This window comes from Monodelphis domestica, chromosome 7 (assembly GCF_027887165.1).
Source record: "Monodelphis domestica isolate mMonDom1 chromosome 7, mMonDom1.pri, whole genome shotgun sequence".
Taxonomy (NCBI): domain Eukaryota; kingdom Metazoa; phylum Chordata; class Mammalia; order Didelphimorphia; family Didelphidae; genus Monodelphis; species Monodelphis domestica.
In genome coordinates, this window is record NC_077233.1 from 264,834,262 (window position 1) to 264,850,356 (window position 16,095).

General features: G+C 39.7%; 1 protein-coding gene across 4 annotated transcripts; it reads left to right on the forward strand.

Moving 5' to 3' along the window:
* The first annotated feature begins 6,991 nt into the window (after window positions 1-6,991).
* Window positions 6,992-8,449, forward strand: LOC100016555 (alpha-hemoglobin-stabilizing protein). Of its 4 annotated transcripts, none has more exons than XM_001370331.4 (4): window positions 6,992-7,185; window positions 7,398-7,463; window positions 7,823-7,898; window positions 8,080-8,449. In XM_001370331.4, the coding sequence occupies exons 3-4, from the start codon at window positions 7,827-7,829 to the stop codon at window positions 8,281-8,283; spliced, it is 276 nt and encodes a 91-aa protein (XP_001370368.1). In that variant the 5' UTR covers window positions 6,992-7,185; window positions 7,398-7,463; window positions 7,823-7,826; the 3' UTR covers window positions 8,284-8,449. The 4 variants fall into 4 exon arrangements, with proteins under 4 accessions (XP_001370368.1, XP_007498033.1, XP_007498035.1 ...); XM_007497972.3 differs by having other exon boundaries at window positions 6,993-7,185; window positions 7,820-7,898; XM_007497971.3 differs by lacking the exon at window positions 7,398-7,463 and having other exon boundaries at window positions 7,820-7,898.
* The last annotated feature ends 7,646 nt before the right edge of the window (window positions 8,450-16,095 follow it).

The window sequence follows — 16,095 nt, forward strand, 5'->3', positions numbered from 1 at the left end:
TCGAGAATACTCCGGTTTAAGGGGAAGGAAGAAGGAAGGTCCCAGGACCCCTCCCCCACCTAGAGTACTAAGCCTCCAGCAGCAGCTGGAACCTCTGGGCAGACAAAGGTGCTGGCCTGGAGGGAGAACCTTGTGGGCAAAGCTGTGCCAGGCTCAGAGTGTTCAACACAGGCAGTGGGGAAGCAGATAGAGGAGAAAAGCAGAGAGTAGAGCAGGAGGCATAGTTGCAGCAGTGGAGATACTCCATATTGCCCTCATCCTTCCTGACGTTTTGGCCCCAAGGCACATCCAGCAACCCAGCCAGACTTAATCCCATGAAAGCCTCTAGAGTTCAGGGAAGCTCAAGCTCCAACACCCCTCCCCTATAGACTGCATTGAGAGATTTACTGACAAAACTCCAAAGGTGATGGCTGAAAGAAAATCCCAAAACCACCACAAAAAAAAAAATGAGAGGAACAAGAGCTCATGCAACTGCAGGGAGTAAAGAAGGGGGTAAATATGAGCAAAAAATAGAAAAAGAAAAAAGAAATTACAATCGACAGCTTCTATACAGGCAATGAACAAAGAGCAAACAGAACAGAGAAGGATGAGGGAACCCCAAGCCAAAAAAAAAAATGGAAAACCCAGCGAATTGGATATAGGCCCTGGAAGAACTCAAAATGCAATTCAAAACACAATTAAGAGAGGCTGAAGACAACTTTAAAAGCAAGTTACGTCATCTGGAAACAGAAAATAATGTCTTGAAAGTCAAAATTAATTAGCTTGAAAATGAGGCAAAGGACATGAAAGAGGAGGCAAAGAAGATGAAAGATGAGGCAAAGGAGATGAAAGATGAGGCAAAGAGAATGAAAGATGACCTCCAAAGAAAATCAGATCAGAAGGAGAAGAATGACCAAAACTCCAGGGATGAAATCCAGTCTTTAAGAACCAGAATACAACAATTAGAAGTAAATGACTTTACAAGGCAGCAGGACACTATAAAACAAAATAAAAAGAATGAAAAAAAAATGAAGAAAATATGAAGCATCTCATTCACAAAATAGAAGATTTAGAAAATCTTTCCAGGAGAGACAACTTAAAAATCATTGGTCTACCAGAAGACCATGACAAAAGAAAAAACCTGGATATTACACTACAGGAAATTATCCAAGAAAACTGCCCCAGTATTCTAGAACAAGAGGGAAAAGTGGAGATTGAAAGTATCCACAGATTACTTCCTGTACTTAATCCTCAACTGACAACACCCAGGAATGTTATAGCCAAATTCAAGAACTATCAGACCAAAGAAAAAATATTACAAGCTGTTAAGAAGAAGTCATTCAGATACCATGGTGTATCACCATGAGGATAATACAGGATCTGCCTGCATCTACACTGAAGGACAGAAAGGCATGGAATATGATATTCCAGAAAGCAAGGGAACTAGGTCTACAATCAAGAATCAACTACCCAGCAAAACTGACTATATTCTTACAAGGGAAAGCATGGTCATTTAATAAAATAGAAGAATTCCAAGCATTTGTAAAGAAAAGGCCAGACCTGAACAGAAAATCTGATGCCCAAGTACAGAACTCAAGAGAATAATCAAAAGGTAATTTAAAAAGAGGGAAAAAAGAAAAAACAAAACAAAACAAAAAACAACTTTTTTTAAAGAGACCCAGTAAGTTAAAATGATATGTATCCCTATAAGAAAAGAGGTCATTGGTAACTCTTAAAAATTGTTATTATCACCTGGGCATCTAGAAGAATTACACTTAGAGGGAACAGTGACAAATTGTATAAGATGAAATGCCAAGACATGAATATGTATATAGATATATGTATGCGTAAATACATATATATGTGTGTATATATAAACACACACAACTAGGGCTATAAAAAGAGGTTAATACTGAAAGAAATGGGAAAAGAAACCAAAGGAGGTAAGTTTATATGTCTCAAAGAAGCTTATGGTGGGAGAGGGGAGAACATCAATACACCGGAAGGGTAAAGAGGTTGGAGATAGGAAATATAAAACTCTTACATGCATTGAAATTGACTCAAAGAGGGAAGAACAATCCAATCTATTCGGTCAGAGAATTGATTTGCACCCTATAGGGAAGTAGAAGGGTAACAAACAGACTGGTGGGGAGGGAAGAACAATCCAATCTATTCGGTCAGAGAATTGATTTGCACCCTATAGGGAAGTAGAAGGGTAACAAACAGACTGGTGGGGAGGGAAGCAGTACAAGGGAGGGAGAGGGTGGGGGGTAGTTTAAAAAGACTGTAAAGAAATTAAGGGGGGAATAAGAAGGGAGGGGGTAGAAAGGGAAGTAAAATAAGGGTGGGAATTAGGGGGACTGATTAAAAACAAAACATTGGTGTAGAAGGAAATAGTGAAAGAAGAAAAGGCAGGACTAGGAGTAGAAATCAGAATGCTGGGAAATACACAGCTGGTAATCATTACTCTAAATGTGAATGGAATGAACTCACCCATAAAATGTAAGCGAATAGCAGAGTGTTTTAGAATCCAAAACCCTACCATATGCTGTCTACAAGAAACACACATGAGGAAGGCAGATACGCATAGGGTAAAAGTAAGGGGATGGAGCCAAATCTATTGGGCATCAACTGATAAAAAGAAGGCAGGAGTTGCAATCATGATATCTGACAAAGCCAAAGTAAAAGTAGATCTAGTTAAAAGAGATCGGGAAGGTAATTACATCCTGATAAAAGGCAGTATAGACAATGAGGAAATATCAGTACTCAACATGTATGCACCAAATGGCATAGCATCCAAATTTCTAAAGGAGAAACTAGTGGAGCTCAAGGATGATAAAAACTGCTGGGAAAATTAGAAGACGGTATGGGAGAGATTAGGTTTGGATCAACATCTCACATCCTACACCAAGATAAACTCAGAATGGGTGAATGACTTGAATATAAAGAAGGAAACTATGAGCAAATTAGGTAAACACAGAATAGTATACATTCCAGATTTTTGGGAAAGGCAAGACTTTAAAACCAAGCAAGAGCTAGAAAAAATTTAAAAAATATAAAATCAATAATTTTGATTACATCAAATTAAAAATTTTTTGCACAAACAAAACAAATGCAACCAAAATTAGAAGAGAAGCAACAAATTGGGAAACAATCTTCATATCAAAAACCTCTGACACAGGTCTAATTATTCAAATTTGTAAAGAACTAAACCAATTGTACAAAAAAAATCAAGCCATTCTCCAATTAATAAATGGGCAAGGGACATAAATAGGCAATTTTCAGATGAAGAAATAAAAACTATTAATAAGCACATGAAAAAGTGTTCTAAATCTCTGATAATCAGAGAAATGCAAATCAAAACAACTCTGAGGTATCACCTCACACCTAGCAGATTGGCTAACATGACAGCAATGAAAAGTAATGAATGTTGGAGGGGATGTGGCAAAGTTGGGACATTAATGCATTGCTGGTGGAGTTGTGAATTGATCCAACCATTCTGGAGGGCAATTTGGAACTATGCCCAAAGGGTGCTAAAAGACTGCCCTTTGATCCAGTCATAGCACTACTTGTGTTGTACCCCAAAGAGATAATAAGGAAAAAGACTTGTGCAAGAATATTCATAGCTGCACTCTTTGTGGTGGCCAAAAATTGGAAAATGAGGGGATGCCCTTCAATTGGGGAATGGCTGAACAAATTGTGGTATATATTGGTGATGGAATACTATTGTGCTCAAAGGAATAATGAACTGGAGGAATTTCATGTGAACTAGAAAGAACTCCAGGAAGTGATGCAGAGCGAGGGGAGCAGAACCAGGAGAACTTTGTACACAGAGACTGATACACTGTGGTACAATCGAATCTAATGGACTTCTCCATTAGTGGCAATGCAGAGATCCTGAACAACTTAGAGGAATCTATGAGAAAAAACATTATCCACAATCAGAGGGAAAACTATGGGAGCAGAAACACAGAAATAAAACAACTGCTTAATTATCTGAGTTGATGAGGATATGACTGGGGATGTAGACTCTAAATGAACATCCTAATGCAAACACCAACAATATGGAAATAGGTTCTGATCAAGGACAATGAAATTGCATATTGGCTATGGAATGGTAGGGAAGGGGAGGGAGGGAAATAATGTAACCAAGGAATACTGTTCTAAATTGACTAAATAAATTAATTTTTTAAAAAAAGAAAAAATATAGTTAAGAATGACACCGAAATCTTTAATCTGTGCAACTGGATGGATGTTAGTATTCTCAAAATCATTTCTTTAACATTTTGCAATCAAAATCATTCATTTTAAATTTTGTAATCTAATGTTAGTATTCTCTACAGTAACAGGGGAATTTGGAAAAAAGAAGATTTTGAAGGAAGGGATGAAAGGAAGAATGAAGAACAGAGTTTGGGTTTTGAAGGCATAGGGAAAGATAGAAAAATAAATATCTCCAATTATTAAAGTGCACACACACATACACACAGAATCTCTTGTTTCTATTCACTCTTTTGCTCTGTTTTCTGTTCATCAGAACATGCTATAGTGATTCTTCTCTTAGGTCAGCTATTTAGAGCTGGAAAGGCCATTAGTGATTGATTAATCCAACTCCTTTATTTTATGGGTAAGGAAAATTTAGTCTTAGAGAAGTGAGGTGACTGACCCCAGGTTACCCAGATAAAACGTTGCAGAGCCAGGAATTGAACCTACATTCTCTGACTTAAAGATATAGCACCTACTGTACTTTGTTGTCCTTGCCTACCCAGGCTGTAATACTTTGCCCCTTTCTTTCTATTCTTTAAACTCTAAACACCTCCAAAGCACAACTCAAGTCTTCTCAGAAAGTAGTGGTCCCTCTTTGTTCTTAATTTCTATAGAGTTTGCCATTTGAATAATGAAACAAAGTGAAATACTTTATTTTTAAAATGCCCATGAAAGAACAGTGGTTTTGGAGTTAGAGGCTCTGAATTTAAATCCTTCCTCTGTTGTTTACTACCTAAGTGATCTTGGGTAAATTATTTCACTTGTCTAGGCCTTAGCTTCTTCATCTGTAAAATGAGGATATTGGATTAAATGTCTTCTAAGTCCTCATCCTTTATTAACCATGTGACAGTGGGCAAGTCACTAAATCCTGTTTGCCTCACTTTTATCAACTATAAAATGAGCTGGAGAAGGAAATGGCAAATCACTCTATTATCTCTACCAAAAAAACCCCAAATGGGGTCACAAAGAGTCAGACGTGACTGAAATGACCAAATAAGTCCTTTTCAGCTTTAAAGCTAAGATCCTATGACACTGCTTTTCCAAGTAGATTGACATGAAAGGATTCTAGAGTAAGAATGAACAGAGGACCCTTGAGGCAGGGAATTATACCTCTTTGTTTCCCTGGTTCTAGCCCATTACCTTTCACACCAAAGACCCTCAATGTCTATCTGTTGTCATTGAGAATAACATATGTTTGCACAGAATCTAAGTGATTGCCACCTCAACATAACAGTATTTACTGATAGGCAACAAGAATATGCTTATAACACATACAGATCTCAACCACAGTAGACTCATGGTAACCACTGAAAGATCTTTGCAGCCAATATTTAAATGAGTATTAATCACATGTAGTTACTCTTTCCTCCCATGATGAATTATTATTCAGCATTATGCTTGGCTGCTCATCTCTTCTTCCCAAGACTTTTGGTCCAGGTATTAATGGTGAAAATTAAATAAAATGCTCTTGCCTCTGGAGAAATATTAGTAACTGTGTAGACTACCAAGATGTTACTAATTCCGAAGAGATCTAAAACAGCAGCAGATAATAAAACTTGATCCTCTATTTTTCTTCCTCTCATTTGCTCCTGTCACATCTCATTTTGTCTGTATTGTGCAGCACAGAAAGCTCTAGATTTGGAATGTAAGGATTTAAGTTCAAATTCTAACCCTGCCATTGAAAACCTGTCTGAACAAATCACTTAACTTCTCTATGCCTCAGTTTCCTCAGCTGTAAAATGAGATGATTATTAGACTAGGTAACCACTGAGGTCTCTTATAATTCTGATCCTATTTGTAGCTCAAGGCATCTTTGTCTTTTATTACTTTCTGTAGAACTTAAAAAGTAATATTCAATATTCTAAGTATTATATTTAATAATATTTATTAATATTTAACTTGAAACAAAGGGAAAGTAAAAGGCTAGAGAAAACAAGAGAGTTCACCAGCTTTCCACATGGAAAAGAGAGTGAGAGGGAGGAGCCACCTCCATTATATACAAACAATGTAAGGACACAGGTACACACAAGGGAAAAGGGAATTTTGGGATGAGGAAAGAATACTGGGAGATGAAATCCAAAGAATACAAGATTTCCACTTATACATTCCTTCCTTCCTTCCTTCCTTCCTTCCTCCCTTCCTTCCTTCCTTCCTTCCTTCCTTCCTTCCTTCCTTCCTTCCTTCCTTCCTTCCTTCCTCCCTTCCTCCTCCCTCCCTCCCTTCCTCCCTCTTCCTCCCTTCCTCCCTTCTTCCTCCCTTCCTCCCTTCCTTCCTCCCTTCCTCCCTTCCTCCCTTCCTCCCTTTCTTTCTTTCTTTCTTTCTTTCTTTCTTTCTTTCTTTCTTTCTTTCTTTCTTTCTTTCTTTCTTTCTTTCTTTCTTTCTTTCTTTCTTTCTTTCTTTCTTTCTTTCTTTCTTTCTTTCTTTCTTTCTTTCTTTCTTTCTTTCTTTCTTTCTTTCTTTCTTTCTTTCTTTCTTTCTCTTTCCTTTCCCCTTACTGTTCATCTTGAAATCAATAGTGTGTGTTGGTTCCAAGGGAGAAGAGTGGTAAGGGCCAGGCAATGGGGTTAAGTAACTTGCCCAGGGTCATACAGCTGAGAAATGTCTGAGGCTAGATTTGAACCTAGGACCTCCCAATTCTAGACCTGGCTCTCACTGAGCCACTTAGCTGCTCCCTTTTTACTGCTTTATTAACATGACCAGACTAGAACTAGAACTAGAACTAGAACTGGAATACAGGGAGGTTCTTTAGAATCTTCCAGAAGTTACTGCGAGGCTAGAAGGAGAGCTAGGGACCAGGACCTTGGAGAGATTATATAAAGATCTGGGAAATAAACCCTTCAGCTTTGGGAAAGTCCAAATTCTCAAATTCTTGGAGGAGTGTCATAACTGAAGGAGAGAAAGCAAAGATCATAGGGGAAAGGACAGCTGAATTTGAAGAAGATGGTAGGGGGCTATGCCAGTTTTACCCAATTACTTTGTCTTGTTCATTAAGTTGTCTCTGTACAAGCCTCAGTTTATCTCCTAACTCAGAAGAGACCCTCCCTTAGCCCTCCTCCCTCTTCCTTCACTTATCATAATGGTTCAGGGATAAATTCAGGGTGCCACCCTCCTTAGGATATCTCCTCCCTTCTAATTCTTTCTCTATCCTTGACTAGTTTTGCCCAGTCACACAAACTGACCCAAGAAAGCAAGGTGAAACATCTAGAAGAAGGCTATAGTTGGTAAGTGGCTAATCTTAAGAGAGAATCAAGGAAAGAGGTGCAGGGAAATGTACATGAGTTGAAGGAGACAAGGTACTGAAAGTGTTAGGGGTGGGTAAAGGTCGAGGGCCATGTTGGTGAAGACATGGCACATATGTCCCATCAAACTGGAGGGGACTCCGCTATTACCACTCTCCACTGAACTGGAGGACAATTTTCACATGCCCTATTCCTCTATCCAGCAGCCCTCTACTCTCTGGGGGTAATTCGAGGGCTTACAGGTGGCTTAAAGATGCAGTTTGGTCATGCAATCTCTAGAAGGTTCACCAACGCTGGTTTAGGGGAAAGGTTACCTGAGTTTGCCCTCTTTCTTTAAGCAGGAAGATGGCTCTTCAGTCAAATCAGGATGTTATTTCCTCAGCAATGCAGGAGTTTAACAAATTACTGAATCAGCAGGTGAGAGGGGTCTTTTCTTAAGCACCAGGAGATATTTTTGGAAATAAGGTGGGGGTTTGATGGGAAAACTTTGATGGGGGATAGGAAATGCAGCTTCTGGGAGATGTGTAGTGACTGATGGGAAGTTTGAGTGCCTGGAGGTCAGCACATCTGAACAGCAACTTCTCTCTTCTTTTGCCAGGATTTCACATATGCTGTAATCTCTGAGAAAGACATGGTTACCATTGTGGACGACTGGATGAACTACTACCTTTCATTCTTCTCACAAAAGATGTCAGGGGATCAACAAGAACAGGAGAGAGCCATGCAAAAACTTCAAGAGGAGCTTCGGTCTTCTGCCAACCCCTTCCTGGACAAGTACAGAGCCTTCCTAAAATCCCTTTGAGTCTCCCCATGTCTCCCATTCCTGTCCCATGTTTTTATTTCTAAGATATGCCCAATACTGAACCCTCTAACAATCTTTTCCTCTCCCCTGAAACCTTGTTGTATCTCAATTTCCTCCAACCCTAAAGGGTATATACTTCAATAAATATACACATGGGAATATCTGACCCTAGCATTCTTCTTTCAACATGTACCTCCCCTTTTTTCAGGGTTCGTAGCATAGACCCATGGATGGAACTTAGGGGCACAGAGTAGTGCAAGGGGTAGTCTCATTACAGTGTCTTTTGGGAAGTCTAACGGACTTCCAAGGATTCGTTTCCATCAAAAGGGAACAAGTTTTTAGTACTCTCCAGCCTTCCCTCTTTTCCAATTGGTCCCCACACTTAGACCTCCCCATAACAAAGTCTAGCGGTCCATCCCGTCTCTTTCTCTTCTTTAGTTCTTATCCTGGAGTTTTCTTCTCTTGGTATCTACCCAGACCAGTCATTCATATTCCATAACCTTAACATCAGGTTTTAGGCAAACAGGAGATGGAAGAACAAGGAGGAATAAGGGTGATCAGAAGGGAGAGAGGAAAAAAATGGAGAGAGAAGATGTCCAGGGTTGGTAGGTAGGAATAAGAAACATGGTGACTTGTACATGTAGGAGACGTACCACCCCAACTAGCCTTGAAATGCCTCTGTTTGCTTATCTTCTTTAAAGTGGAACCAACAGAATTCACTTTGCAACTGGCAGGATTCTATTCAATCTGACTGAAGCCATGCTCTCTTTTGCTAATGCCAGTGCTACCCCAAGGAATCCCTTGTTCCCTCAGCCTTTTACCAAGGTCATAGAATGTTGGAGCTGGAAGACAGCTTAGAGATCATCTGGTTGGAACCTGAATCCCAGAGAGGAGTGACTAACTTGCTCAGGGATATAATTGGGGATGGGAGCAATGATTAACCAGGAGATGAATTGTTTCCCCAAATATATATTTGTGACTGTAAGTGAAAGGAGTGAAAGGGCTTCCAAGGAGCTCTTATTGGATGGTCTTAGAACCCTAGGGTGACTAGAATTGGGCCTTACCCTCCTTCACTTCAGCCTCTAATCCCTTCTCCCCTTTTTAATCTGCATCAGACATATGGAATCTAGAACTTACTATATGAAATGGCAGATACTTTCAAGACTGTGTGTCATAGTGGGAAGCAGAGGTGTTAGGAGAGCTGGACTCCAGTCCAGAGTCTGCCACTAGATGAAGTGTGTCCTTGGACAAATGACTTCCCCCTCACTCTGGCCTCCTCTCCCCGGCCTGCTACCCACTTTTCTTCTCAAAATAATATTGCATATGCAGAGACCTGGTTATTTTGCTCCCCTGATGAAAATCCTCTAGTGCCTACCTAGTGCTTATTAAGTAAAATTCAGACGTTTTTACTTGGTATTCAAAGCCTCTCACCTCCTGGCTCTAAGCAGGTATTTTACCTTTCTATCCTTATTTAATACTCTTCTCTTTCAGACACTTCATATTCCTATCGAAATGGAGTGTTCTCTGTCCCATCAGCTGCTTCCTTATCTTGAGTGTTTCCTCTATTTGCTTAGAGTAGGAATACCCTCCCGCTAATTCTTTTTTAAGCTTTATTTTGTCTTAGAATTGATACTAAATATCAGTTCCAAGGCAGAAGAGTGATAAGGAATAGGCTATGGGGATTAAGTGACTTCCCCCATGCTATACAAGTAGAAAGTGTCTGAGGTCGTATTTGAACCCAGGCCCTCCCATCTCCAAGGTCTGGACTGAGCCACCCAGTGACCCCTCTCCCATTACTTCTTGACATATTGAATTTCTACCAAATCTCGAAAGCCATTTCAAATGCTTCCTCCCTTCTGATCTTCAGGTCTACAAAGACCTTCCTTCTTGGGTTAATGATCAGCTCCTTGAGAGCAGGGACGATGTTTTTTGGCTATTTTAATAAATATTTCATAGTGCCTGAGACATAGTAGGCACTTAATAAATGCTTCTTGGTTGACTCTCCAACGTATTTGATATTTAAAGCCCTCCACAATATGATAGCAGCCTACCTTCCCAGATACTTCATATCACTCTCTTTTATGTGCTTAGTAGTGATGGGGAGCAAGGAGAGAGGGACCAGGGGAAAAAATGATGGGTAAAGGCCAGAGGAGGATAATTTCCATTTAGACATTGTGGAAAGGAGGACCAAGAGACTGATGGGGCGAGTAATAGAGGAGAAAAAGATTAGCTTGGAAGAGAAATGTTCAAGAAGGAGTTTGATCATGGAAATGGAAAAGATGGAATCATCCAAGGGGAGGAAATAGATCAAAGTCCCCTAATATCAGAGGGTGTCATGTTCCATACAGCCACCAGATGGTGAAGCAAAACCAGAAAGCTCATCCTGGGGGGCCGGAAACTCATGAAACTTGAGATATTCGTGCTAACAAGAAATTTAAAGATTTTAGTTCAAAATTCTCATTTTATAAGGTTAGAACACAGAGGCCCTTGACTAGCTCAAGATCATTCATCCAAATCTAGGTTGAAATATCACTCACAAAGTTTCTCTTAGCCTCCTTTTCCTCAGCCACTGATAAATGGAAATCAGAGATGCAACTAGGGGGAGTAGGGATGAGGGAAAGGATGACCCCTTGGCAGCACTGAAAACAGTACCACCCAGGGTGAATTCACATGGGTAGAAGAAAAGACTCAGATACCAGAGAGTCTTGCTCATCCCCACCACCACCACCACCAAGAGGTGATTGAGGGGGATAGAAGGCAAATCTCATAATGATGAAAGGAACCTGGGAGTGGCAGCCAGGGGCCAGGTGAAGTACCAGGGTCATGAGATTTAGTGCAATCTTGTAGATATCAAGGCACAGGAACAGTGGTCTCTAGACCGTCATGGAGAGGAAACATCCCTCCACAGGAGAAAATGTGTTCCCCTGTGTGTCAGCACCGTGAGGAAAAGTTCTAAGTACCTCGCCTTAGTTTCAGCTCTACTCTCAGATTTAGAATTTCCACTGAATGATTGTGGAATACTTCATAACATAGGGACAGAAGTGAAGTCTAGGACTCTTAAGAAAAACATTGTCAATAGGATTCTCAAAATAATTGCCCCCAACAAAACAACTTTTTTATTTAAAATTTTAATTTTGTTATTATTATTTTAAACCCTTACCTTCTGTCTTGGAGCCAATACACAGTATTGGCTCCAAGGCATAAGAGTGGTAAGGGCTAGGCAATGGCGGTCAAGTGACTTGCCCAGGGTCACACAGCTGGGAAGTGTCTGAGGCCACATTTGAACCTAGGACCTCCCGTCTCTAGGCCTGGCTCTCAATCCACTGAGCTACCCAGCTGCCCCCTTATTTTATTTAAAAAAATTTTTTTTAATTTATTTAAAATTTAAATTTTAATAAATTTAAAATTTAAATAAAATTTAAAATTTAAAAATTTAAAAAATATATTTTTCCATCTTCCCTCCCCATTTTCAGAGCCAACAAGCAATTCCACTGGGTTGTACAGATGCTTTCATTTGATACCTATTTCTACATTATCCATTTATACTACAGAGCAATCTAACAAAAATTTTGAATGAAATCTTGAGCTCTGAAATCTCAGTCCAAGAATCTTCCCAGACTTCCGGTAACCATACAAAAGGAGAGAAGTCTTCGGCTTCCAAGAGACTGTGGTTCCATCTAAAGAGTAGGTTGCTTCATCTTATGATGAAATGGAATCGGACTGCATTAACTGGGAAGCTGGGACTTCAGAGTGTGTGACCTGCTGAGGGGGTAGGATCCTAACCTAGTGACAATTGGTTTCCATGTGTAATTGGGATGCCAGTATGAGTCAGGGTTGGTCTCTTCATCCTGTATGACAACACTTTCACATGTTGCCATTTTTTAGGTTATGGGGTCTAGGAATAAGGGAGAAGATGGGGAAGCAGGGTACCTGGGTTTGGGATGATCCTACATGGTATCACTTTGTCCAAGTCTCCTAGCCAAGAATACCTTGTATATACTTTATCTTTGCCAGCCTTCAAGTCTCCTGTGTTCCATCCCTTTCTGGCTCATAACTGGACTCTAAGTACCTTGAGTTGCCCTCAAGGGTGTGTATCCCATCTTACCTTTGTATCTACAAAGCCTAGCACAATACCTATACCTAACAGGTGCTTAATAAATATTGTATTAAATTGATCATCAACTTTCTTCGACTGCTTCTTTATCTCAATTCTTGATGGTTTTGTTGATATATTGAGTCTTCCAGAATTAAATTCAATTAACAATTAAGTTAGATAATCATTTTTTAAGCTCTTACTATATGGCAGGTGCTACACTAGGTCCTGGGGATGTGTGTGTATGTGGCAGGAGGTGGGGCACAGGAGAGACAGACAGACAGACAGAGACAAAGACCCAGAGAGACAGAGATGATCCCTGCCCTCAGGGATGAATGAAAAGTTGCTCTTGTATTGAGACAGTAATTCAACTCTCTGTAATGAGATAGTGGTATCAGTTGAGATAATGTAATATACATTTGTAGAGGAGGAAATAGCAAACCACTCCAGTATCTGCCAAAAAACCCCAAATGGGATCATGTAGGGTTGGCGACAATTAAAATAACTGTCAGCATGGTTTTTCGATTTTCTCCCACTTTTTTTTTCAGTAGCACATTATTAGGAGCAAAGGCACTCCAAGGCTAAGGCTTGGCAGGTCAAGATCAGTGATAGGACACAAGGAGAAAGACACTTGAGAAAAGAGGATAAGGTAGTGTTGAACTGGTTCATCAAGGGGTCAAGATGGGGATTAGAGGAAAATACAGCCAGTGCCTGAGCGATGGCCTAGGAAAGAGAAATGAGAAGGTGAAGGAACAGAGGTCATGGGGAGAATGAAGATAAAGCTTGGGGTTACAATGCAGAAGAAGTAGAATGGCAACAGATTGTGTTCAGATAAGAGAATTTCAGAGTTCATGAACATGGAAGAGGATTCAAAAACAGATTTCTAGAGCTCAAAAAGCTTAGATAAGAAAATTTTATATTTTAATTTTCATTAATCTCTAACTGAAATTTACACATTTTCTTCCATTATAAATTAAAAAAAAATATCCTGAGAAGGAGTTCTTAGCTTCACCAGGTTGCCAAAGCAGTTCATGACACACAAAAAAGTAAAGAACCCCCTGTTTTAGGATCTGGAGTCTGGTTCAGGAGATTTGAGTTAAATCAGAAACTCAGATCATGAACCAACTTAGCACCTTTGCTCCCCAGATGAGCTCACGATTACCTGTGCAGAGAAGAGTTTCTTGTCTAATTAAGGTCGTATGATTCAAGGTCAGAGTTAACAGAACTGAAGTCAAACACAAGAGTGAGTCGGACTTTCTTCCACTTTCCTTTTCTTCCTTCTTTTCTCTTTAATAACAATATTCAAAGATGGCAATACATAGATCTAGAATCAGAAGTAACAAGACATGACTTGCTTCCCCACCAAACACTGTTTTAGTGCCCTAGAAATCAAGAAGAAATGTCCAATTCACAGCAGAGATAGGAACTTATCTATATAAAAGGATCCTTTTCTATATAATAAAAGGGGACAGTTAGAAAGCCGCCTTTGTGAAATGCAACTCTCACTTCTCCTCCCCCTTGTGCTGGACACAAATTTGAACATTTGTAGAATCCCTGTTTCTAGACCTCCTGAGGCCTAAAGTTGAATATAAAAAAATAATCTTGGGTGAAATTAATAGATTGAACTAGATGGCTTCTTGAGTCCCTTCCAAATCTAGATTTATGATTTTATTTCAATAGATAGGTTCTGTGTGCCAAATCTCTTGGTTGTTTTCCAGAAACGTTCATTTGGAAAAGTATTTGCCTCCAAATATGGGAATTTAAATGAAGAGAACTTCATTAATTCTTCTCTTCCTTTTATGAATAGTATCCCTCCTGAAGGAACCAGACAGAGTTAGGATTCAGACATGAGCATTTGGTCTTGGATTACTTTGGGGTTCAAGTTGGCTTTGGGAACCATAATGAAGATCAGTGACTTGACTTTGAGGATGATGGAGAATGCAATAATGGAAATGAGTACAGCATTCCAGTTGGCATCTTTTCTTATTTGAACTCTTCTGTAGTGGTTTGAGCTATTATAATTATATTATAATTATATGTTATAGGGGCCAATGTTTACCCCCTCAATGATAGGGGAACCAGAGGAGCCCTAAAAACTGGGAAGAGATATTCCAGGGCTTTCTAACATCTCTCTAAAATGTAAGATCAGAATTTGTCAGTTGGACCCACTTGGAATTTTCACTTCCTCCCCTCACCCCCATACACATACACACACACTCCAGGCTTCCCAATCTTGTTAGGAGGAATTCAGTCCCTAATTAGTTACTACATCTACTCTCTATCTTCACTCACCCCTTCCCTAGAGGATGGGACAAAATGGAAACCAGTCATTTTGTTTCTTTTCCCAACTTTGCTGAGAGAAGCCCTTCCTTCCAAATAGAAATGTAATCTTTTCAAGTGGCATTGTTTAAAACACTTTTTTCAGTGTACATGAGAAACTATATTAATGTAAGGAAGGTGCGCCAATCAGACTTCAGCAAAAACCAGTGTCTCTACCAAGGCTAAAGGACAGATTTTGAAAAGTTAAGAGGAAAGCTTTCAGATACAAAATTAGTATCTCCCACCCAAGAAAGCATCTGAGAAGTCAGCAAGAAAATGCCTCTAGGGATTGGCAAACTATGACCAAGAGTCAATTAGGCTTAATGCCTATTTTTTGTGCATCCCATGCGTTTAAGATGTCTTTTACATTTTTAAATACAACATGATTTTACTTTACAATAAAAAAAAATTCTTAGCTTAAGAGCCTGGGGGAAAAAAAAAACAGGCATTAGGCAAGATGGACCATGGACCACATGGTTTACTGACGTTTGTACTAGGGGAATAGACATATTCATACCTTTGTCTCTTACTGCTCAGAAATAAGATCCTAAGGAGTCTAGGAGGTAAAAATGACTGAACTAAAACTAATCTAAAGGCATCATAGAGTGGCTTAAGAAGGGAAAGCTTAAGAAGCTTTTTCTCATCTTCTGCCTGGAAATGACAAACAATTTCAGTTCTGAGAGAAGCAAAGGAAAGAATCTTTTCTTGGTTCTAATTAAGGGTAGTTGCCTTAGCTGAAAAGTGACAGGCGTCCTGTGTCAAGGAAGTTCATTCCCTCCCCCTCCTGAGTGGCTTGACCCGTCCGTCAACATTCCTCACATAACACAGTTATGCCAGGTTTTGCGTCTGTGTATGTGTTGTACATCAATAAAAGTGAGGGGTCAATGATGGACCCGGGCTTTTGAGAAGAGAATGAAGAAGGGATGTGGGAAGAGAGGAGGCAAGTAAGGGGAAAGAGAAAGAGACTTGCAGGTCAGGCACTTTGTGGTCAGGTTACTTAGGGGAATGATGAGATTTAAGCTATGATTGTCTACCCTTTCTAATAAACTTTTATAAAATATATATCTGGGTAGAAATAGTAATTCAATTCTTACAGTCCCCAGTCCATTGAAAAATAAACCTCTGTGTGCCCTATTGCTAAGATCTTTGTGAGGACCCTCTGGATAGAGAAGGAAGATAGAAGCCCTGTACTACTGGAGTTGTGAGTTGCCTTGGTCACATTTATCCTCGCCCTGTAATGCCTCGCTTACCACTCTCAGACCTACTCTTGCCAGTACTAGTCTTTAGGTGTGTTGGGAAAATGCATTATAACTACTGTACTTGTTATGCCTCCTTGAGAAAATGCAAAAGAACTGAGTCTATGGCTAATTAAGAAGTCCATGGGTTGGTGGCTTGTGAAC

Coding starts and splice junctions, on each gene's coding strand:
- LOC100016555 (XM_001370331.4), top strand. CDS start 7,827: ATGGCTCTTCAGTCAAATCAGGATGTTATTTCCTCAGCAATGCAGGAG. Junction 7,899..8,079: donor ACAAATTACTGAATCAGCAG/GTGAGAGGGGTC, acceptor TTCTTTTGCCAG/GATTTCACATATGCTGTAAT.